This window comes from Muntiacus reevesi, chromosome 2 (genome assembly GCF_963930625.1).
Source record: "Muntiacus reevesi chromosome 2, mMunRee1.1, whole genome shotgun sequence".
NCBI lineage: Eukaryota > Metazoa > Chordata > Mammalia > Artiodactyla > Cervidae > Muntiacus > Muntiacus reevesi.
Genome location: NC_089250.1, coordinates 214,420,139 through 214,442,974, shown reverse-complemented (window position 1 = coordinate 214,442,974; position 22,836 = coordinate 214,420,139). Strand labels below are relative to the sequence as shown.

General features: G+C 44.7%; 1 protein-coding gene across 1 annotated transcript; it reads right to left on the bottom strand.

The window, feature by feature from the left end:
* Positions 1 to 2,042: 2,042 nt before the first annotated feature.
* LOC136158602 (paired immunoglobulin-like type 2 receptor alpha) lies at positions 2,043 to 22,513 on the bottom strand. The gene is made up of 6 exons (XM_065920420.1): positions 22,391 to 22,513; positions 21,698 to 22,087; positions 14,475 to 14,684; positions 4,028 to 4,058; positions 2,950 to 2,999; positions 2,043 to 2,520 (listed from the first exon to the last, which is right to left on the bottom strand). Exons 1-6 carry the CDS (start codon positions 22,440 to 22,442, stop codon positions 2,516 to 2,518), a joined length of 738 nt encoding a protein of 245 aa, XP_065776492.1. The 5' UTR covers positions 22,443 to 22,513; the 3' UTR covers positions 2,043 to 2,515.
* Between the last annotated feature and the right edge of the window lie 323 nt (positions 22,514 to 22,836).

Below are 22,836 nucleotides of genomic sequence, written 5' to 3'. Positions count from 1 at the left end.
CGGCATGTCCATTTTATTTACCTTTTCAAAAAACCAACTTTTAGCTTTGTTGATTTTTACTATGGTCTCTTTAGTTTCTTTTGCATTTATTTCTGCCTTAATTTTTAATATTTCTTTCCTTCTACTAACCCTGGGGTTCTTCATTTCTTCCTTCTCTAGTTGCTTTAAGTGTAGAGTTAGGTTATTTATTTGACTTTTTTCTTGTTTCTTAAGGTAAGTCTGTATTGCTATGAACCTTCCCCTTAGCACTGCTTTTACAGTGTCCCATAGGTTTTGGGTTGTTGTGTTTTCATTTTCATTCGTTTCTATGCATATTTTGTTTTATTTTTTGATTTCTTCTATGATTTGTTGGTTATTCAGAAGCGTGTTATTTAGCCTCCATATGTTGGAATTTTTAATAGTATTTTTTCCTGTAATGCTCTCGGGCATGTGGACTTCAGTGGTTGTGGCATATGGGCTCAGTAGCTGTGGCCTGTGGGCTCTAGAGCATAGGCTCAATAGCTGTGGCACACAGCTTTAGTTGCTCCAAAGCATGTGGGATCTTCCCAGATCAGGAATCAAACCCATGTCTCCTGCACTGGCAGGCGGACTCCTTTCAACTAAGCCACCAGGGAATCTCCTTCACTGAGATTTTTAAATCTTTAAATCTGTCTGTCTTGCTGCATTTCAAAGTTTTTCAGCCATTGTTTGTTCAAATACCGCTTTCTGCATTGATCTCTATCTCCTCTTCCAGAATTCCAATGACACATGTGTTAGACCATTTTATATTGTGTCCTGGATCTCTGAGGCTCTGTTCATTTTATAACTCTTACTTTTCCTGATTAGGCTGGAAAATTTATTTTGATCTATTTTTAGGTATACTGATTCTCCTCTCTCCTCTCATTTCTGCTATTGAAATCATCAAATTAGCTTTTGGTTTCAGCAGATCTTACTTGTCAGCTTAACATTTTTCACTTGGCTCTTCCTTTAGGAGTTTTATTTCTGCTGAGAAGGTCTACCTTTCCATTTATCTCAAGATTGTTTGCCTTCATTGTATGGTTTTAATGGCTTTATTAAAGTTTTTGTCTAGTAGAGACCAAGATTAATATCTTACCGAGGTTACCATCTTTCGCCTTGTGGGTTGCTAAGATTTCCTCTTTCTATCTCAAGTACTTTGGGATTACATCCTCGACATTTTAACTATTGTTCTATGAGGCGCTGGATTCTGTTACAACCTTTCAGACACTGTTGATTTCTCTGTTTTGGCAACGAGTTGAGCTAACTAACTTCAGCCCAGGGTCCCAACATGTCCTCTGTGGGCTGTGATCCCAAAGCCATTTCCATTTTCAAAAACTTGGCTGTGGAGTTTGGATGCTCCCTGTATGTGCATCACATCTGCTTCCTTTCCTTTACCCTCTGCCCGCCCCTCCACTGCCCATGTACCACCCTGGTACTGGGTGGGGGTCTGCATCACAGTTTAGCTCTCAAAGCTTTTAAACTATTTTTACTTTTCAATTTTTAAAATAATTTTATTTATTTACTTATTTTTTTGGCTGTGCTGAGTCTTCATGGCTACACCGGCTTTCTCTAGTTGCAGTGAGCAGGGGCTACTCTTCATTGTGGGGTGGGGGCTTCTCATTGCGGTGGCTTCTCTTGCTGTGGAGTCCAGGCTCTAGGACCTGCAGGCTTCAGTTACGGCAGTGGCTGGGCCCAGTAGCTGTGGCTCCCGGCCTCTAGAGCACAGGTTCTCTAGCTGTGGTTCAGCGGCTTAGTTGCCCCGAAGCACGTGGGATCTTCCCAGACCTGGGATGGGAACCACGTCTTCTGCCCTGGCAGGATTCTTCAAAGCCATCAGGATGTTTTTAGGATTAGTCCCATTGCTGTGTATCTTGGATATGGAATGGAACCCCATCCAGTGCTATAGAGAGGTGTCAATGACTTTGAAATGAGGTGTCACATGAAGAGCACAAACGCAATGCATGCTAGTTATGACCCTAAGGAAAGTAGAATTGTCATATTAGGGGGCAGACCTTGGGTTCCAGTCTGATTGCCAGTGTTTGAGGATTTATTGGTCCCTGGCCTGAGGCAGGCACTGGACAGAAGTACCAGGGGAGGGATCTGGGTGTGAGCTATCTATCATGGTTCATTTTATCAACTTCCGGAAGGACAGAAGTTGAAGGTGACGTCAGCTTTCTCCGCAGATGCATTCAGGCAGATTGCACAGGTCCTTTTATTTTTGTGGTGAAAGGCTGGGAAGGTGAAGAGGGAATCGGGGTGGGGGCTGTGTGACTCTCAGGTCCTTGGTGGCCCCGCACCTGCCGGCCTCTGAGCTGTCTGCGTCTGGCCAAGGAGATTATGAGGAGCTGAGATCCCTGTGCGCCGCTGACTCGAAGGAGGTCCCTGCTCTGTCCCACTGCTTAGGCCTTTAAGACAGAGTATAGGGTCTCTTCCTGGGGTTCCGATGGGGGAGGGGAGGCGCTGCTGAGTTGGTGAGGTCAAGCTGGAGACAGTGAGGGAGGCATTGGCGACTCCAGCGTCATCCTGGGGGAGAAGGAAACGGGAGGGGGTGAGACAGCAGAGGGGAGGGGTTCTGTCTCAGAGCCACGATCCCACAGCTGGTGCCCCACTGACACCACGGTCCCTCTGTCCATCCACCCCACCTTCTCCAAACTTCCCTCTCATCCTTGCGGGTCCTAGCCTGAGCTGCTTATTTTATGGTCCTGCTCCAGTTCTATATGTTTTTCTAGGAAAAAAAACCAATTGTCCCAGAGTCAGGTGACCAGGCAGCCAGGGTAGAGAAATGGGCAGGGGCTCCAGCAGTGAGGTCATCTCTAGATCAGGACCAGGGTCTCAGGGGAGGGTGGGTGAGGCAGGGGAGAGGAGGATGCTGAGGGCACCTGTGTGGGGAGGGGGTGTGGGCAGAAGAAGGAAGCCCCAGGTGAGAGCGGGGATGATGGCGGCAGGACTTACCTTTCCTCCCGGTGTTCTCGTAATTCTCTTCCGCGTTTTCGGAGGACTCCCTGAGTGGGAACAGGAGGGCATTGATGTGTCAGAGTCTGGGCAGGAAAGAGCTGCCACCTGCCTCGGGCCGCTTCTCTTGGTGGGGGCTCTGTGACCTGCCTGGTCACACTCAGACATGAAGGCAGAGGTTTGGGGCTCTCAGGAGGAGGCTGCCTGGATGGGGTTGGGGGGCCATTTGCAGTGTAGCACCGTCCCTGAGAGCTGACTGGGGTGGACTCTTGCAGAGAAGCGGCTTTATTGAGGGGCTCAGGGAGGAGAAGCAGGAGGGGGCGCCTGTCCTCTCTGCGGAAGCGCCTGGGTCCAAACTGGAGCGTGAGAACCAGGGAGCTTCTCTCAGGTCCCCTGGGCGGTGCTCAGGCCATGGTTCCCTAGGAGACGCCATCCGGGGAGGGGTCCCGGGAGGACACTGTCAAGAGTCAGGAAGGCGAGAAAAGAGGGAGGGGCTGTGAGAAGGAAAAGCCTGGACGTGGCAGAGAGGATGAGAAAGGAACGCGGTGGGCAGTGAGGAGGGTGAGTGTCAGGGAAGGAAGAGGAGCCAGGGCTAGGAGAGGAAGCCAGTCTGGAGGCCAAGAGGGAGCTGCTCTGAGGAGAGACACGCCGGGGCAACCGGAGGCCCCGAGTCACAGGGCAGAGGACAGACTAGACGAGGAGCAGGAAAGGGGACAGAGCGTGGAGGGGGTGGGTGTGTTCTGGAAGGGCGGTGTTCAATCGGGAGACAGACCAGGTTGAACAGGGGGAAAGGCTGAGACCTGGGGATGGAAGGAAGAAAGGCAGGTGCCAGAGACAGACAAAGGGATATGTTCTCGGAGAGAGTCAGAGAAAGAGCCGGTCCACTGCTCTGACTTTCTAAGGATCGGGAGCCTCAGGAAGTGAAGGGCCTGGCCTGTGGGCACTTGGGAGTTTCTGGATGGAGGTCCAGGAGGAGAGGTCCATGAAAGGCTCCCTGGTGCTGCTCTCAGGAGGAAACTTCTTGCTCATAAACAGCCCCGTCCCACCGCACCCCCCATACTGGAGGACAAGCGCTCACCTGGCTGGGGTCCCGGCTTCAGTCTGCGCACCTGTAGGAGGACCAACAGCGTGTCACTGAGCTGTCTACTTAGGCCTGTCTCCTCCCCGCCTTCTCTGCCCCATCCCATCTGAAGCCTCCCTGGGAAGGGCTCAGGACTCAGAGCCGCCACCCTGCAGGCACCCTGAGGCTGCCCACACCTGTCCCGCCTTGTCCTCACCATCAGTCAGAAGAGCAGTTCTTCCCTGCCCCCTGTGCCCCATCACCCTCTGAACAGGTTGGACTTATCCACCCCCCCACTCCATTGACCTCGGTTCCACTCAGTCACATCCTGGACTTTTTTTTTTCCATTGGGACTAAGAACTCTGACATAGTAAACACTGGTATCATTTTTATGCTTCAACTTTCCCTCCTTCCGGCTCTCTTTGGTCATCATCCCTCTGTACCTGTGCGTGACCTCACTGCACTCTTGTCCTGACGATCCGCTCTCTCTCAGGTTACCCAAGTCCCCCACTGAGCCCTCTCCCTTCCACCTGCGCCCTCTCACGGGCTCCCTGACCCCCTGGGTCCTGACACATCTCCAGTCCTGGATGTGCTCTGAGGCAGTGGATACTATTTGCTTACTTCATATCCATTCGCTTCTTCGTCTTCAGTGACAGAAATTCAATTTATTTGGAGTGTCAGGGTGCCCCCTTACCAGATGTGGGACCTATGACTAAATCTAGCCAATGAGGAGAAAAAGACAAAAAGTCTCTGCTTCACCTGTCTGTTCTCATTTTAGATATCCTGTTTCCTGTTAAGATTCATCTGATTTAGATCTTCAAATACCATCTTGCATTTCCTCAGTGACTATGTTACATTTTCTCTTTATCTCCAGCTCTTATCCTCACAGACAAAACCACTGTGGTTGCTGTGCAGATTAAAAAAAGACAATTTGTATGTATTTCCCCACCTCATGTGAAGAGTTGACTCATTGGAAAAGACCCTGATGCTGGGAGGGATTGGGAGCAGGAGGAGAAGGCGGGGCAGGAGGAGAAGGGGATGACAGAGGATGAGATGGCTGGATGGCATCACCGACTCGATGAACATGAGTTTGAGTGAACTCCGGGAGTTGGTGATGGACAGGGAGGGCTGGCATGCTGCGATTCATGGGGTTGCAAAGAGTTGGACACGACTGAGCAACTGAACTGAACTGACTGAACTGATCAACATGTTTATTAATGGCTTTTGGGTTTTATGTCATACTTAGGATGGTCCTCAATCCTCGTTATAAAATAGTCTCACATGCTTTTTTTCTAGTATTCAGGTTATTTTTTCCCCCTCATTTAGATCTTTGATCTCTATGGCATTAATTTTGGTACAGATTATGGGGTAGAGAGATAACATTCTTTTTCTTGGTTGCTTTCTATTGTTCCAGCATCATGTCTCTACTTACTCATCCTTCCTCATTGTTTAGAAATGCTTCCTTTAAACCTACAAAATTCCCACATATATTTAGATCTGTTTTCATCCTGTCTCTATCTGGGTTTTTCTCTTTTCTCCTATTTCTGCATCTGTTATGTGTTATGTTTATCATATGCCAATACTGCATCATTTAATTTTTGTAGCTTAATTATTACACATACTAATGTTCATATAGTGCTTACTCTGCACCAAGATCTATTTTATTTTATTTTTTATTTTTTGTTGCTGTTCCCAGGTGGTTTTTTAAAAATAGAAGTATAGTTGATTTACAATGTTGTCTTAATTTCTTCTGTATAGCAAAGTGACTCACTTAAACCTTTTTTTTTATTTTCTTTTCCATTATGGTTTATCATAGGATATTGAATATAGTTCCATGTGCTATACAGTAGGACCTTGTTGTTTATACATCCCATATATAATAATTTGCCTCTTGATGAAAGTGAAAGAGGAGGGTGAAAAAGTTGGCTTAAAGCTCAATATTCAGAAAACTAAGATCATGGCATCTGGTCCCATCACTTCAAGGGAAATAGACGGGGAAACAGTGGAAACAGTGTCAGACTTTATTTTTTTGGGCTCCAAAATCACTGCAGATGGTGACTGCAGCCATGAAATTAAAAGATGCTTACTCTTTGGAAGGAAAGTTATGACCAACCTAGATAGCATATTAAAAAGCAGAGACATTACTTTGTCAACAAAGGTCCATCTAGTCAAGGCTATGGTTTTTCCAGTGGTCATGTATGGATGTGAGAGTTGGACTGTGAAGAAACGCCGAGGAATTGGTGCTTTTGAACTGTGGTGTTGGAGAAGACTCTTGAGAGTCCCTTGGACTGCAAGGAGATCCAACCAGTCCATCCTAAAGGAAATCAGTCCTGGGTGTTCATTGGAAGGACTGATGCTGAATCTGAAACTCCAGTACTTTGGCCACCTTATGCGAAGAGTTGACTCGTTTGAAAAGACCCTGATGCTGGGAGGGATTGGGGGCAGGAGAAGAAGAGGATGACAGAGGATGAGATGGCTGGATGGCATCACCGATTCAATGAACATGAGTTTGAGTGAACTCCGGGAGTTTGTGATGGACAGGGACGCCTGGTGTGCTGCAATTCATGGGGTCGCAAAGATTCGGACACGACTGAGCGACTGAACTAAGAACTAACTAAGAACTAATCCCAAACTCCCATCCTTCCCTCTTCCCTCCATCTTCCCCTTGACAACCACAAGTCTGTTCTCTATGTCTGTGCATCTGTTTCTGTTTCATAGGTATGTTCATTTGTGTCATAGTTTAGATTCCACAGATAAGTGATAACATATGGTATTTGTCTTTCTCTTTCTGACTTACTTCGCTTAGTATGATAATCTCTAGGTCCATCCATGTTGCTGCAAGTGACTGCTCTTTCTATTGGCCGAGTAATATTCCATTGTATATATACACCACATCTTCTTAATCCCTTCATCTGTCAATCGACATTTAGTTTGTTCCCAAGACTTAGCTATTGTAAACAGAGCTGCTATGAATATAGGAGTTTGTTGTATGTTTTTGAAGTATAGTCTATGCTCAGGAGTTGGATTGCTGGATCATATGGCAACTGTAATTTTAGCTTTCCTGAGGAAGCTACATAGCATTCTCCATAGTGCCTGTACAAATTCACATTCTCAGAAACAGAGTAGGATGGTTCCCTTTTCCCCATACCCTCTCCAGCATTTATTATTTGTAGATGTTTTAATGATGGCCACATTCTGACTGCCATGAGGTGATACCTCATTGTAGTTTTGATTTGCATTATTCTCAAAATTAGTGATGATGAGCATCTTTACATATGCCTGTTGAACATCTGTATGTCTTTTTTGCAGAAATGTCTGTTTCAGTCTTCTGTTCATTTTTCAGTGGGGTGTTTGTTTTTGTTATTGAATTATATTAGTTCTTATATATTTTGGAAATTGAGCCCTTGTCAGTCACATTATTTGCAAATATTTTCTCCCAGTCCACATGTTGTCATTTTGTTTTGTTGGTGGTTTCCTTTGCTGTGCAAAAGCTTATATGTTTGATTAGGTCCCATTGGTTGATTTTTGCTTTTTTTCTATTGCCTTGGGAGATTCACCTCAGAAAACATTAGCAAAATTTATATCAGATAATTTTTCCCTTGTCTCTTCTAGTTTTATTGTATATTGTCATATAGTTAAGTCTTTAATCCGTTTGAGATTTATTTTTGTGTATGGTGTGAGGTATGTTCTAACTTTATTGATTTACATGTGACTGTCCAGCTTTCCTGACACCAGTTGCTGAAGAGGGTATCTTTTCCTCATTTTATATTATTGCCTCCTTTGTCAAAAATTAATTGTCTCTAGGTATAGAGGTTTATTTCTGGATTCTCAAATATAGTCCATTGATCCCTATGTCTGTTTTTGTGCCAATACCAGTCTGTTTTGATTACTATAGTTTTGTAATATTGTCTGAGCTTTTGTCATTGTGGCTTAGTTGGTTAAAGCAGTCCTAAGAGTCACACATAGCATAAGTCCTTTTGGAGGTCACTGTTAGTCTTACCATAGAGCCTGTAGACTCCAGGACTGGGCCACCTCAGGCCAAACAACTAATAGGGGATGGAACACAACCCCACCCATCAGCAGACAATTGGATTAAATATTTACTGAGCAGAGCACTGCCCACCAGAACAAGACCCATTTTTCCCCACAGCCAGTCCCTCCTCCCATCAGGAAGCTTGCACAAGCCTCTTATTCTCATGCATCAGAGGGCAGACTGAAGAAGCAAGAACTACAATCCCACAGCCTCCAGAATGAAAAATACAATCACAGAAATCTAACCAAAATGATCACATGGATCACCACCTTGTGTAAGTCAATGAAACTATGAACCATGCCATGCAGGGCCACTCAAGATGGACAGGTCATGGCAGAGAGTTCTGACAAAATGTGATCCACTGGAGAAGGGAATGGCAAACCACTCCAATATTCTTGCCTTGAAAACCCCATGAACAGTATAAAAATGCAAAAAGATATGATACCAGAAGATGAGTCCCCTAGGTTGGCTGCTGGAGAAGAGTGGAGAAAAAGCTCCAGAAAGAATAGAAAGGCTGAACCAAAGCAGAAATGACATTCAGTTGTGGATGTGACTGGTGGTGAAAGTAAAGTCCAATGCTATAAAGAACAATATTGCAAAAAAAAAAAAAAAAAACCAATATTGCATAGGAACCTGGAATATTAGAATTAGATCCATGAATCAAGGATGTGGACCTAGCATAACCAATCCATGAAATTGGACGTGGTCAAGTAGGAGATGGCAAGAGTAAACATTGACATGTTAGGAATCAGTGAACTAAAATGGATGGGAATGGATGAATTTAATTCAGATGACAAGAACTGGGGACAAGAATCCCTTAGAAGAAATGGAGTAGCCCTCATAGTCAACAAAAGACTCTGAAATGCTGTACTTGGGTGCAACCTAAAAAATGACAGAATGATCTTAGTTTGTTTCCAAAGCAAACCACTCAACATTAAGGTAATCCAAGTCTCTGCCCCAACCACTAATGCTTAAAAATGCTGAAAAAGCTGATGTTGAACAGTTCTATGAAGACCTACAAGACCTTCTGGGACTAACTCCAAAAAAGATATCCTTTTCATCAAAGGGGATTGGAATGCAAAAATAGGAAGTCAAGAGATACCTGAAGTAACATGCAAGTTTGACATTGGAGTACAAAATGAAGCAGAGCAAAAATTAATAGAGTTTTGCCAAGAGAACATACTGGTCATAGCAAACACCTCTTCCAATAACACAAGAGAGAACTCCGTACATGGACATCACCTGACGTCCAACACCAAATGTCAGCCATGAAATTAAAAGACGCTTGCTCCTTGGAAGAAAAGCTATGACAAACCTAGACAATGTATACATGCCAGAGACATCACTTTGCCGACAAAGTTGCGTATAGTCAAAGCTATGGTTTTTCATGTACGAATGTGAGAGTTGGACCATAAAGAAGGCTGAGCACCAAAGAACTGATGCTTTCGAACTGTGGTGCTGGAGAAGACTCTTGAGAATCCCTTGGACAGCAGGGAGATGAAACCAGTCAACTCCTAAAGGATATCAGTCCTGAATACTCACTGGAAGGACTGATGTTGAAGTTGAAGCTCCAATACTTTGGCCACCTGATGCGAAGAGCCAACTCATTAGAAAAGACCCTGGTGCTGGGAAAGATTTAGGGCAGGAGGAGAAGGGGACGACAGAGGATGAGATGGCTGGATGGCATCATTGAATCAAAGGATATGAGTTTGAGCAAACTCTGGGATATAGTGAAGGACAGGGAAGCCTGGCATGCTGCAGTTAAGAGTCGGACACAATTGAGCGATTGAACAACTACAGTATTGTCTGAAGCTTGGGAAAGTTATAACTCCTGCTTTGTTCTTTTTCCTCAGGATTACTTTGGCAATTCTGGGTCTTTTTTTAATAAATTTTAGGTTTATTCTAGTTCTGTGAAAAATGTCATGGTTAATTTTATAGGGATCTCATAAATCTGTAGATTGCTTTGGGCAGTGCGGTCATTTAAAAATTATTTATTTATTTATGGCTGCGTTGGGTCCCTGTTACTATGCTTGAGTTTTCTCTAGTTGCGACACGTGGGGGCTACTCTTCACTGCTGCGCACCAGCTTTTCATTGCGGTGGCTTCTTTTGTTGCAGAGCACAGCCTCCAGCTGCATGGGCTTCAGTAGTTGTAGCACGCAGGCTCAGTAGTTGTCGATATCAGGCTTAGTTGACCCGCAGCCTGTGGGATCGAGTTTGCATCTCCTGCATTGGGAGCATGGAATCTTAATCACTGGACGGCTAGGGAAATCCTCTGTATTTTATGTTTTGGGTAGGATTTTAAAAGGGAGTGTTTCTGCTATTCAACATAGTGTTGGAAGTTTTGGCCACAGCAATCAGAGCAGAAAAAGAAGTAAAAGGAATCCAGATAGGAAAAGAAGAAGTGAACCTCTCGCTGTTTGCAGATGACATGATCCTCTACATAGAAAACCCTAAAGACTCTTCCAGAAAATTACTAGAGCTAATCAATGAATATAGTAAAGTTGTAGGATATAAAATTAACACACAGAAATCCCTTGCATTCTTATATACTAACGATGAAAAAACAGAAAGAGAAATTAAGGAAACAATACCATTCACCATTGCAACAAAAAGAATAAAATACTTAGGAGTATATCTACCTAAAGAAATGAAAGACCTATATATAGAAAACTATAAAACACTGATGAAAGAAATCAAAGAGGACACAAACAGATGGAGAAACATACCGTGTTCATGGATTGGAAGACTCAATATTGTCAAAATGGCTATTCTACCCAAAGCAATCTATAGATTCAATGCAATCCCTATCAAGCTACCAATGGTATTATTCACAGAACTAGAACAAATAATTTCACAGTTTATATGGAAATACAAAAAACCTCGAATAGCCAAAGTAAACTTGAGAAAGAAGAATGGAACTGGAGGAATCAACCTGCCTGACTTCAGACTCTACTACAAAGCCACAGTCATCAAGACAGTATGGTACTGGCACAAAGACAGAAATATAGATCAATGGAGCAGAATAGAAAGCCCAGAGATAAATCCATGAACCTATGGACACCTTATCTTTGATAAAGGAGGCAAGGATATACAATGGAAAAAAGACAACCTCTTTAACAAGTGGTGCTGGGAAAACTGGTCAACCACTTGTAAAAGAATGAAACTAGAACACTTTCTAACACCATACACAAAAATAAACTCAAAATGGATTAAAGATCTAAATGTAAGACCAGAAACTATAAAACTCCTAGAGGAGAACATAGGCAAAACACTCTATGACATAAATCACAGCAAGATCCTCTATGACCCACCTCCCAGAATATTGGAAGTAAAAGCAAAACTAAACAAATGGGACCTAATGAAACTTAAAAGCTTTTGCACAACAAAGGAAACTATAAGCAAGGTGAAAAGACAGCCCTCAGATTGGGAGAAAATAATAGCAAATGAAGAAACAGACAAAGGATTAATCTCAAAAATATACAAGCAACTCCTGAAGCTCAATTCCAGAAAAATAAATGACCCAATCAAAAAATGGGCCAAAGAACTAAACAGACATTTCTCCAAAGAAGACATACAGATGGCTAACAAACACATGAAAAGATGCTCAACATCACTCATTATCAGAGAAATGCAAATCAAAACCACAATGAGGTACCATTACACACCAGTCAGGATGGCTGCTATCCAAAAGTCTACAAGCAATAAATGCTGGAGAGGGTGTGGAGAAAAGGCAACCCTCTTACACTGTTGGTGGGAATGCAAACTAGTACAGCCACTATGGAAAACAGTGTGGAGATTTCTTAAAAAACTGGAAATAGAACTGCCATATGACCCAGCAATCCCACTTCTAGGCATACACACTGAGGAAACCAGATCTGAAAGAGACACGTGCACCCCAATGTTCATCGCAGCACTGTTCATAATAGCCAGGACATGGAAGCAACCTAGATGTCCATCAGCAGAAGGATGGATAAGGAAGCTGTGGTACATATACACCATGGAATATTACTCAGCCGTTAAAAAGAATTCATTTGAATCAGTTCTAATGAGATGGATGAAACTGGAGCCCATTATACAGAGTGAAGTAAGCCAGAAAGATGAAGAACATTACAGCATACTAACACATATATATGGAATTTATAAAGGTGGTAATGATAACCCAATATGCAAAACAGAAAAAGAGACACAGAAGTACAGAACAGACTTTTGAACTCTGTGGGAGAAGGTGAGGGTGGGATGTTTCGAGAGAACAGCATGTATATTATCTGTGGTGAAACAGATCACCAGCCCAGGTTGGATGCATGAGACAAGTGCTTGGGCCTGGTGCACTGAGAAGACCCAGAGGAATCAGGTAGAGAGCGAGGTGGGAGAGGGGATCGGGATGGGGAATACATGTAACTCTATGGCTGATTCATATCAATGTATGACAAAACCCACTGAAGTGTTATGAAGTAATTAGCCTCCAACTAATTAAAAAAAAAAATTTAAAAAAATAAAAGGGAGTGTTTGTTTACATTCTCTAACTGATACTTCATTGTTAGTGTAAAGAAATACAACCAATTTCTGTATGCTAATCTTGTAGCCAGGATGTATTTTATTTTTTATTTTTTTCCATTAATTTTTATTAGTTGGAGGCTAATTACTTTACAATATTGTAGTGGTTTTTGCCATACATTGACATGAATCAGCCATGGATTTACATGTGTTCCTCATCCTGATCCCCCCTCCTGCCTCCCTCTCCATCCCATCCCTCTGGGTCTTCCCAGTGCACCAGCCCTGAGTACTTGTCTCATGCATCCATCCTTGGCTGGAGATCTGTTTCACCCTTGATAGTATACTTGTTTCAATGCTGTTCTCTCTGAACATCCCACCCTTGCCTTGAACATCCCACCTTTGCCTAGGATGCATTTTAAAAGCCTTACTTTTTATTGTTATATAACCACCCCCTCCCAGAAAGTACTATTATTATATCCGTTTTAGTGATGAGGAAGTTAAGGCAATAGTATCATTGTTTCAGATACTTGGTATCTGAAAGCCTTGGTATGAAGCAAGACTTGGCTGCCTGTGCTTTAATTAATCTGATAGGACTAATCGCCTCCTGTTGAACATTTTCTTAACAGTATTTAAAATCAATTTTGGAGAGTATTGTGTCATAAGTAACTAATGCCTCTAGCCTTGTCATCTCTTTCAACTATAATTTATACATTCAAATTTCTGATGGGCATCTCTACTCAGATGCCACACAAACATGAACCATCCCAAACTCAAGACTCTTTCTTCTCTCCCAATCATGGTCCTTGACCTCCTCTACCCCCTGATTTACGTGGTGATCTCCCCATGGCCTCATTCACCCAAGTTGGAAACATGGGACTTATTCCTGCTCCCTCAACTTTGCACCAGTGCAATCACCAAGTCCTACTGTTTTTCCCTCTTAAACTTTTCCAGGATCTGGCCTCTCCCTCCATCCACACAGACATGGCATTAGACTGATCCCAGCCCAGCTGAGAGGTGGCCGCTTCTCTGCTCTGGGGTGTGATTTCCAAGGTCTTCTTTCATCTCGTGGCTCCTCCACAGTCCCGAGCTACTTTGAGTTCCCAGAATACTTTCCTTCCCCCGGAAGAATAGTAACTTTTACATGACTCTCACCCGCTGGCTAATTCTTTTTCATTCTGTGATAGCTTTTGCAGGTGTTACTTCCTCTGAGAGATCCTCCTTGATTATCCCTTCTTCTGCTCAGCCTACCATTGTTGTTGTTCAGTGGCTAAGTCATGACTGACTTTTTGTGACCACATGAAATGCAGAACACCAGGCTTCCCTGTCCTTCACTATCTCCTGGAGTTTGCTCAAACTCATGTCCGTTGAGTTGGTGATGCCATCCAACTATCTCATCCTCCATTATCCTCTTCTCCTTTTGCCTTCAATCTTTCCCAGCATCAGGCATTAGCCCTTGAGGCAACTGTCCCCCTCCCCCTATCCTCCCATCCCCAGTTCTTTGAGAGCAGGGCCTGCACTTTATTCACTTTTGCATTTCCACTTACAAGCCAGGCCCTGGAAAATGATTGTTCAACCAGTACTTGCTGAGTGGAGCCGCCTTCCTGTCCCTTCTTTCTCTCTCTCCTACGTTTCCCAGGGCAGGCCCTCCCTCCTCGTGAACCAGCAGTGAGACTGATGAGAAATGATTAAGTCAGGAGACAAGAACTTGAAAATGATCAGGTTTGTGGAGAGGGACTGGTCTTTTGAAGTGGTTCCCAAACTTGATGGCACACAAATATCACCTGAGGAGGGAAAATACAGATTCCCAAGCCCAGACCTCAGGCCATGCAGGGCTCTGCATTTTTACTGAGTACCTCTGGTCATTCCGATGCAGGAGGATTCTGAGAAACACCCAGCTGGGAATCTTGGGGAGCAGTTAGGGATTCCGGACCACTTACCTTTGATTCTCTTCCACAAGAGGTACGTAATCAGTGCCAAAATTAAGATCTTGAGAACAGCGCTGGCCAGTGCCACCTTGATCACTGCTTCATTACTCGGGAGCCAAGCGTCTGAACTCCTCATCTCCCCTGGGACCCAGAACTTAGCTGTGGCGGTGGCCGTGTTGATGGCCTCGGTGGTGGTTAGGTCCAGGATGGTTGTCTTGCTGGCTGGGAAGGCATGAGAAATATGCAAATTCTCTGCTAAGTGACTGGAAGTACTTGGGTGAAGCTGTTACATCTTGTTTCCTAGTTTGGGAGAATGTAGGAAGTGGGGAGCAGGTCTCTGCAGCTCTCTCACAGGGAGGGGAGTAACAAGGGGAGATGCTAGAAGCTCTAAATCATCAGCTCTCCATTTAAATCCTGACTGTGTCCCTGATCAGTGCTGTGACCTCAGAATCTCATTTCATCGTCTACAATTAGGAAGAAGTGAATTACTGGAATAAAAAAATTTTTAAGTAGTAAAAGACACATAACATAAAATTTCCTATTTAACCATATTGAAGTATATAGTTCAGTGACATTAAGTAGCTTCACATTGTTGTGCAATTCTCACCACCATCCATCCCCAGAACTTTATCAGCTTCCTAAACTGAAACTCTGTCCCCACTAAACACTAACTCCCCGTTCCCCTTTCCCCAGTCCCTAGTATCCACTAATCTACTTTCTGTGTCTCTGAATCTGACTACTCTAGGGACCTCAAATAAGTGGAATTAAAAAGTATTTTCCTTGGAGGAGATGTTTCGATAATGGAGAAAACATCTGTAAAGCACCTAATGTATATTGGAATGTTTTTTAAGGTTAAAAAAATGTTTAAGTTCTACAAATAGATTGTACCTTCTCTTAATGAGCCATTAAAAAATTGACCAAATTACTCAGCTAAAGAAAAAAAAATCCAATTCCAAAAAAGTCTTCAAGGAAATTTGGACCAAATTCATTGTCCACTTTTATTGGAAATTAATAGTAATATTTAAATACTATTCCTTAATTGAGAATTTTAAAATTAAAAAATTATTTAATGAAAGGAAATATATATGCTTAATTGCCAGATAAAATAAAAATGATAGTACTGCATATTGAAAAACCTAAAGCTACACTCTAAGTTATATCCATATTATTTTTTAAACTTAATAATTAATTAATTTAACTTTTAGTTTTGGCCGCCCTAGGTCTTCACTGCTGTGAATGGGCTTTCTGTAGTTGCAGTGCTTGGGCTTCTCTCACTGAGGTGATTTCTCTTGTTGCCGAGCGCGGGCCCTCGGCTCAGGCTCAGTAGTTGTGGCCCACGGGCTTAGTTACTGTGTAGCATGTGGAATCTTCCAGGACCAGGGATCAGCTCTGTGTCCCCTGCATTGGCAGGTGAATTCTTATTCAACTGGATCACAAGGGAAGTCCTAAATTCATATTATTAAACACTTTCATTATTTTAAGGGAGAAGAAAATTTTTTAATGAGTGAAATATTCCACTTCTGAAGAAAAAGTACCCAAATAGAGAGGAGCCAGTTTTAAGGAAACTCATAGTTTGAAAGTAGGGAAATTTGTGTAGGAATACAGTTTTTAAGGAAAAAGAACAGCAAAAAGAATAATAAATATAGGAGGTGATTATTTAGAGAAAAAACAAAGAAGAAAACTGACAAGAGTTTTGGAAAGCTAACAATGACGAAGAGCCTGTTGAAGTCATGAGTGAGTGTGTACACAATTACAGGTTGATAAACCTAAAAACCTCTGAAATGGATGATTATCTTAGACAAACACACATGAATTCTTAAAAGAATGAATTTTATGAAATAGTAAGTTTTAACTAATGGATAAAGAAGAAATTGAAAGCACAATTAGAGAATTACCTTTCATAAAGATTTCAAGCTCAGGAAATATAGTTTCTTGTGGAAGTTTAAGAAACAGATAATTCCCAGACAGAAGTTTCCAGAAAACAGAGAATTATGAAAAATTGTGCGAGTCTAACTCATTTCATGAAATGATGCTAATCTCCATTCATAACTTTTTAGAAACGCAGATTAAAAAAACAGAGTGTGGGTTTTTTTTTTTAAATAGATCTGGGTGGAGGAAAATACCCAATATTAACACAACAGAAATATAAGTTGGCATAAACCTTTGGCAATGCATTTGGGGATAGCTATCAAAGTGTGAAATATCTGTGCATGCCCTTTGTTCTAGGGATTTCTGGGCTAGGAATTTTTTCTGTGGAAGTGCTGGCCATGATATTGAAAGACCTGTGTTTATGGGTGTTCCCTGCAGCTTTGTGATGTGACAACATCCTAACTGTCTCTCACTAGAAGACTGATTAAGTAAATTACAGTCCATTGCTACAGTGGGAGACCATGCAGCCATATGAAAAGAAAGGCATAGACGTACATGTGCTGAAGTGGAAGGATATTTGAGGTCCATGAAGAAAACATAACAAGTTGAAGATAAGGAAAGTATGCAGTTCGAGTCTCTTGTGTTCCATCTCTGTACATCCGTATCTGTGGACAGAAATTTATGCACAAAGAGGTAGTGGCTGAGATATAAAGTGAAGAGAGAGGAATGTGCTTTTCATCTGATTCTTTTCTATATTTGGACATCATTTTATTATGTACAAGTATTACCAGTTCTTTTAACTGTTTTTTAAATCTAATGTTTATTTTCTTTTTTTAAATCTAATGTTTATTTTCATATGAGTTTATAGGCACATGATTTTTTAAAGTCAACAAATTCCCTACAGATTATAAAAGCAGTCTCTTCTGCTTAATTCTCACTCCCTTCCCACTCTCCAGAGGTGACTAATTTCAGTCGCTGATATTTTTGGCACTAACCTCATATTTCTAAAGCACAGAGATTTACTACAATTCCTTGATTTTGTTTTCAGTAGTTATCTGTTCACTTCCTACTACTGACATCTAGGATTTAGATCTCTTACAGCCCCTTTCCTTCCTCTTAACGTCTTAGCGTTTGATATTCTCCCTTTCATGAAACACGTTCTTCACATGGCATCCGGGACACAGTCTTTCCTGGTTCTCCTGCCTCACTAGCAGCTCCATCTGTTTCCTTTGTTGATTCCTCCTTTTCTTCCTACCTGTAACCATGAAGGTTCAGTCCTGGAACCTCCCTCTGCAGGCACTTCTCAGATAATCTCATCCTGCCCTGTGGTGTTAACCACCAGCAATACGCAGAAAACTCCTGAACTTACACAACAGCCGACTCTCCCCCTGCACATGGACTCACGTATGTCACTGCTTACTTGCATTTCCTCTTGTTTGTTTGGTAAAATCTCAAATGTAGGATGTTCAATGCAGAGTTCTTCATTTCTTCCCAAACCTGTTCTTCCCTCAACTCCCCTTCTCAGTAATGAAACCCCATCCTTCCAGATGCTCAGGTCAGAAGCCTTAGAGTCATCCTTGCTTCTCTCTTTCTCTTCTCCCATCCTCTGCACACCCTGTCTGCTCTGTCTTCAGAACATAACCAGCCTCTGGCGACTTCTCACTGCCGTGGCCAACGCCCTAATCAAGACACACGGTCTCTCACTGGTCTCCCCGCTTGCCCTGGTCATCTGTGTAGTCTAATTCTCCACGCAGCAGCCAGATGGACACTTTTACAATGTAAATCTGATTACGGCACTCCTCTGCAGGAAACCCTCCCTCGCTCCGATGGCCCTTGGAGTCAAAGCTCTCCCTTGGCTTCTCTAGTTGCGGTGCTCAAGCTTAATTGCTCCATGGCATGTGGGATCTTAGTTCCTCCACTGGGGATCAAACCTGCCTCCCCTGCATTGGAAGGTGGATTCTTAACCACTGGACCACCAGGGAAGTCCCTGGGTCTTCTTTTTCTCTCTGATATTTTGAAATTTCATGATGCAGTTTTACAGGTAGGTGTTTTTATTTAATTCATTTTCATTCTGGAAAATTTCTGTAGTAATTTCTTTAATAATTTCTTCCTCATGGTCTTCTCTTTAATCTCTTTTTGAAACTCCCATTATTCAGAAGTTGGAACTCTGGGACCAACCCTCACTTTTTTCTGACTTTTCCTTATAGTTTCTACATTATATTTCTATGAATGGTGGAACAAATTACCACAAACTGGGTGATTTAAAAGGACAAGAGTTTATTTTCTCACAGATCTGGAGGCCAGAAATTAGAAACCAAAGTCTCAGCCGGGATGCACTCAATTAGGAGGCTTGGGGGTTGGGTGGGGGTAGAGTCTGGTTCTTGCTTTTTCATCTCTCACTAGAGGTGTTTCACTCCAGTCTCTGTCACCTGGTCACACTGCCTTTTCTTCTGTCTGAGTTCCAAACCTCTCTCTATCTCGTCTCGTGTTTGCATGTATATCTCACCGAGATAATTTCAGACAACACGTCCTCTCAAAGTCCTTATGAATCATCCCTGTAACCATATAAGGTAGTATTCTACACGTTCTGAGGATTAGGATGTAGACAGAGCTTTTGGAGAGCCCTATTTCAGATCTTTGACTTTTTGTTCTACTTTCTGAGAGATTTTCACAGACTTCATCTTTCAGTCCTTTTAGTGAATTTTCCATATTCGCCAGCCTGTCTCTAATTTCCAAGACCTTCTTTATTGTTCTGTAAGCTCCTCTGTAAATCACCCGTTCAGGAAATCTCTTACCTTTCTGAGGATGATAGTTACTTGAAAAATTTAATCTCCCTACCTTGTTTTGGGTTTTCCAGTTTCTCCCCGCTGCCCTTTCCCACCCCACAACCCCCTGCCATTGTTTTGCTGTCTGCATCTCCTTAGTGTTTAGTTCAATCATTTTTTTGGCTGTGCCACACAGTTTGTGGGATCTTAGTTTCCCGACCAGGGATTGAACCTGGGCCCTCGGTAGGAAGAGCGAGTCTAGTCTCAGGCATCCCAGGCACAGCTGAGGCAAGGACATAATCATCATTGCGGGATATTCTGTCAAGGCTGAGTGCCCGCCTTCCTTGCCCCCTCAGCTCCCAGCAAGCAGGAAGCCACGCTGATTGATGCGCTGTGTGAGGTAAGGCAGTCAGTACAGATCAGTGAGTGGGCTGTAGAGTGATAAGTTAGGTTTCTAGATCTTTTTAGGCTCATCAGATATATATTCTGAAGAGTCCCTGATTTTCTGCCCTTGGTGGGAGGAGGATGCTGCATCCTGGCATGTCTCTAGGTGGGGCATCAAGGGGTTTAAGTTTTCATCAGTTGACCTAATCCAGTCTCAAGAACTGAACGCTTGTCCAGAGTTATGCCTGGGCCTACCCATCCCACCCACCCCATGGTGCTGTGGTTTATCCTTTCTGGGAAGCAAACCTCCACTCTGGCTAGAGTGGAGGATGGTGGTATGGAGGCTTTCCTGCATCTTAAATAGATTTTTAACTAGTTTTACAGTTTTTAGAATCTCTTCTACTCCCACTGTCAGGGGTGTTAGAAATTGCATTCCTGACCCTTTAAGGGGTTTGCAGTGTAAACCTCATTCCTTCTGAGTTTCCCCACTGCTGGCTTGGGGTTTAGTTCTTCTGGTCTCTTGACTGGTTACATTCATTTGTTTCCAGCTTCCTCAAACTTGTTTTTGCCATGTAGCTTTCGTATATTTTGTCCTTTTGTGTATTTGTGCTTAAAAATTCTCTTTGCTATCATTTTAGTAGATTTTGGGAAGAAGTGGAAGTAAACGTGTGCATAAACCCACCATCTTGGGCTGAATTTATGATTTACTTTTAGAATGAAAATGATTAAAAAACAAAGATTTAAAAGATAATGATGCAAAAAAAAAAAAAGATAATGATGCACATTAATAATGAAACTAAAGAGTAGAGAGGAAACTGGGAATTAGGAAAGGAAGAAGGGGGACCTAAGTAGAGCCAAAAACTTGCCCCAAAGGCCATTTATAGGAATACGAAAGAGGAAGTGTTAATCCAAGGCTATCTTGCTAAATTCAGGTTGGAAGTCACTATCTATTTGTTCTAAAATCAGCATAGTGGTCGAAAAAAGGCAGAGGTCTCCCAAAGTGGAAGACACAGAGGGTGCCCTTTCTGCCCAGAAGCAAAATGATCACTGACACTGTTCAGACTCACCAGAAGAGATCATAAAGAGCAAATTGTCTTAGACAACTACTACTTTTCAAAAAAAATTACAGATAACAGCTCTCTTATTGACCATGCCTGTCAGAGAGGCCTCCTCCCGCCTGCTCTGGAGACAGATACACTGAGGTTCAAGTTCCCACAGCCCATTGAGGGACAGAGGGAGGTCTGTGACCGCAACACGTCCATTGTTAGGTTAAAAATAGTCAAGACAGCAAGATGATAGGTCAGGAGGTGAAGCCAAGCAGCTCATGGTTAAGAAGGGAGACCCTGGGGTTAAACTGGGGTCAGACCCCACCTGCACCAGGAGTGACGGGGCAGAGTGACGTCTGCTGTGTGAGCCTCGGTCCCCCTTCCTGTGACGGGAGGACGGCAGCAGGGCCGCTGTACTGGGGGTCCTGGGGGAGGTCAGCTGGGCCGGTGCTGCCGAGGTGTCCCCCCGAGATACAGGGCACAGTCAGGGGAGCTGCCGGGACTGCTGCTTCGTCATGACCAGGACAGGGGCAAGGTCAGGGTGGACACGGGGACAGGGTGACCGGAACCACATGGGCGGGGGGGAGGCAAGGAGGTAAAGAGGATGGAGGGAGGAGGAAAGAGATGGGATGGAGGTGGGGGTCTGGAGACTCATATTCTGGGGGTCAGAGCAGAGAAGGAAGGGGAGACGGGAAATCAGGTGATGAGGACACAGGGCCCCTCGGCACCTGCTGTGTGTGCGGGCTGAGCTCATGGCTGGGGGGGACAGACGTGAGGCAGCTGGGGCTCCACACAGGACTCAGGGCAAAGGGCAGGAGCCGCACCCTGAGATGTCAAGTCACCTGGAGGACGTGGGGCGCGGGAAGGGGCCGGGGGGAGCCCAGCTTGGAGCGGGAAGGGAGGACAGCTGGGAGCACAGAGGCTGCGGGGGCCTGGGGATGGGGGAGGGGCTGGACCTGGAGGGCAGGGGGGGGATGGGCAAGGGAGGTGGTCCTGGGTTCGGGAAGATAAAAGTGAAAAGGGTAAAGTTGGTGAAGCCCTGGGGAGGAGTAGGGGGTGGGCAGGGAGAGAAGTTTGAGAGAGGGGAGTCAGGAAGAGGGTGCCTGAGCCAGGCCCAGGGCCCAAGGCATCAGTGGCCTCCAAGAGCCTCAGGCAGGACAGCGGGACTCACCGCGGGTGACGGTGAGGTTGGTCCCCTCGATGGACTGCCACATCTGCTTGCCGTCTGTCAGTGTGTCTAATGCCACCTGGCAGAAGTACACAGACTGGTCCTCCCTCCGCAGGTGTGAGATCCGGAGGGAACCGGTCTTCTCAGACTCTCTCCAATTCAGGAAGAGCCGGTTCTTGAAATTCTCATGGATGAATGGAGGGGTTGTCTTGTAGATGTACTCCCCATGGAAGTGTTTCCATCTCCAGGATATTCTCACATTGGGATCCTTGGCTAATTCCCAGGGGTGAAAGAAGGAGAAGTGGATGAGGATGGAGCCACCCTCGGGGGCTGAGAGATGCCTCGGTTGCTTCATCCCAAAGAGAGGCTCTGGATTTATTTGTGCCCAGTGACCTAGAAGAGGGAGAGAGAGACTCTGAAGCCACCAGGAGAGACACAGAAGGTGACCCCAGACCGTCGGGCACTCTCACCTGCAGGGGGATGTGTGACGGGAGGTAGGACTGGCCCTCTGGCCTGGGTGATCCCCTCGCCAGGCTTGGGGCAGGCAGGAGGGTGAGGGTTGGGAGACCCCGCACTGTGGGACCCCTTCTGTTTGTTGGGGGCCTGGCCAGCTACCCCAGGGGACCCTTCTACACACACCCAGCCACAGCCCCTCCCCGGGGTCCCTGGCAGAGCAGGACATGCCCAGCCACTCACCAGCCTGCAGAGACGCCAGGAGCAGCCCGGGCAGCAGCAGGGGCAGCCCCATGGCCTTGCCCCCCTCCCGGGTGAGAGGACAGACAGAGCCCTCAAGGCCAGACGGGAGGCCTGTGGGAGCCCTGGGGGAGACTCAGCACCAGGAGGGAGGACCAGGCTCCTCCAGAGGACGGAGGAGGGTGGGGGCCTTCCCCAAACCCGCCCACCCGACAGTGACGGGCACTTCCTTTATCAACCTGGTTTCCTTTGTTGCAAAAGGGCCTCCCTGTGGTCAGTGCAGAGGGAACCATGGTCTGGGGCTCCCCGCCCCCATCTTCACGCTGGGGGCTGGTCCTGACCTGCGCCTGCAGGGCCTCCCCCGCTCAGCTCCTGTCTCCCGCCTCACATCTCCCTGGCTAGCCGTCTCTGTGTCTCTCCTGGTCTCTGCTTCTCTGAGTGTCTCTCCT

What these genes read in the sequence shown, in the direction of transcription:
- LOC136158602 (XM_065920420.1), bottom strand. Translation starts at nt 22,442, where the DNA reads ATGGGGCTGCCCCTGCTGCTGCCCGGGCTGCTCCTGGCGTCTCTGCAG. An exon ending in CCTGGCGTCTCTGCAGGCTG is followed by an intron (nt 22,088 to 22,390) that starts GTGAGTGGCTGG and finishes TCCCTCTTCTAG; the next exon opens with GTCACTGGGCACAAATAAAT. An exon ending in CAACCTCACCGTCACCCGCG is followed by an intron (nt 14,685 to 21,697) that starts GTGAGTCCCGCT and finishes ATGCCTTCCCAG; the next exon opens with CCAGCAAGACAACCATCCTG.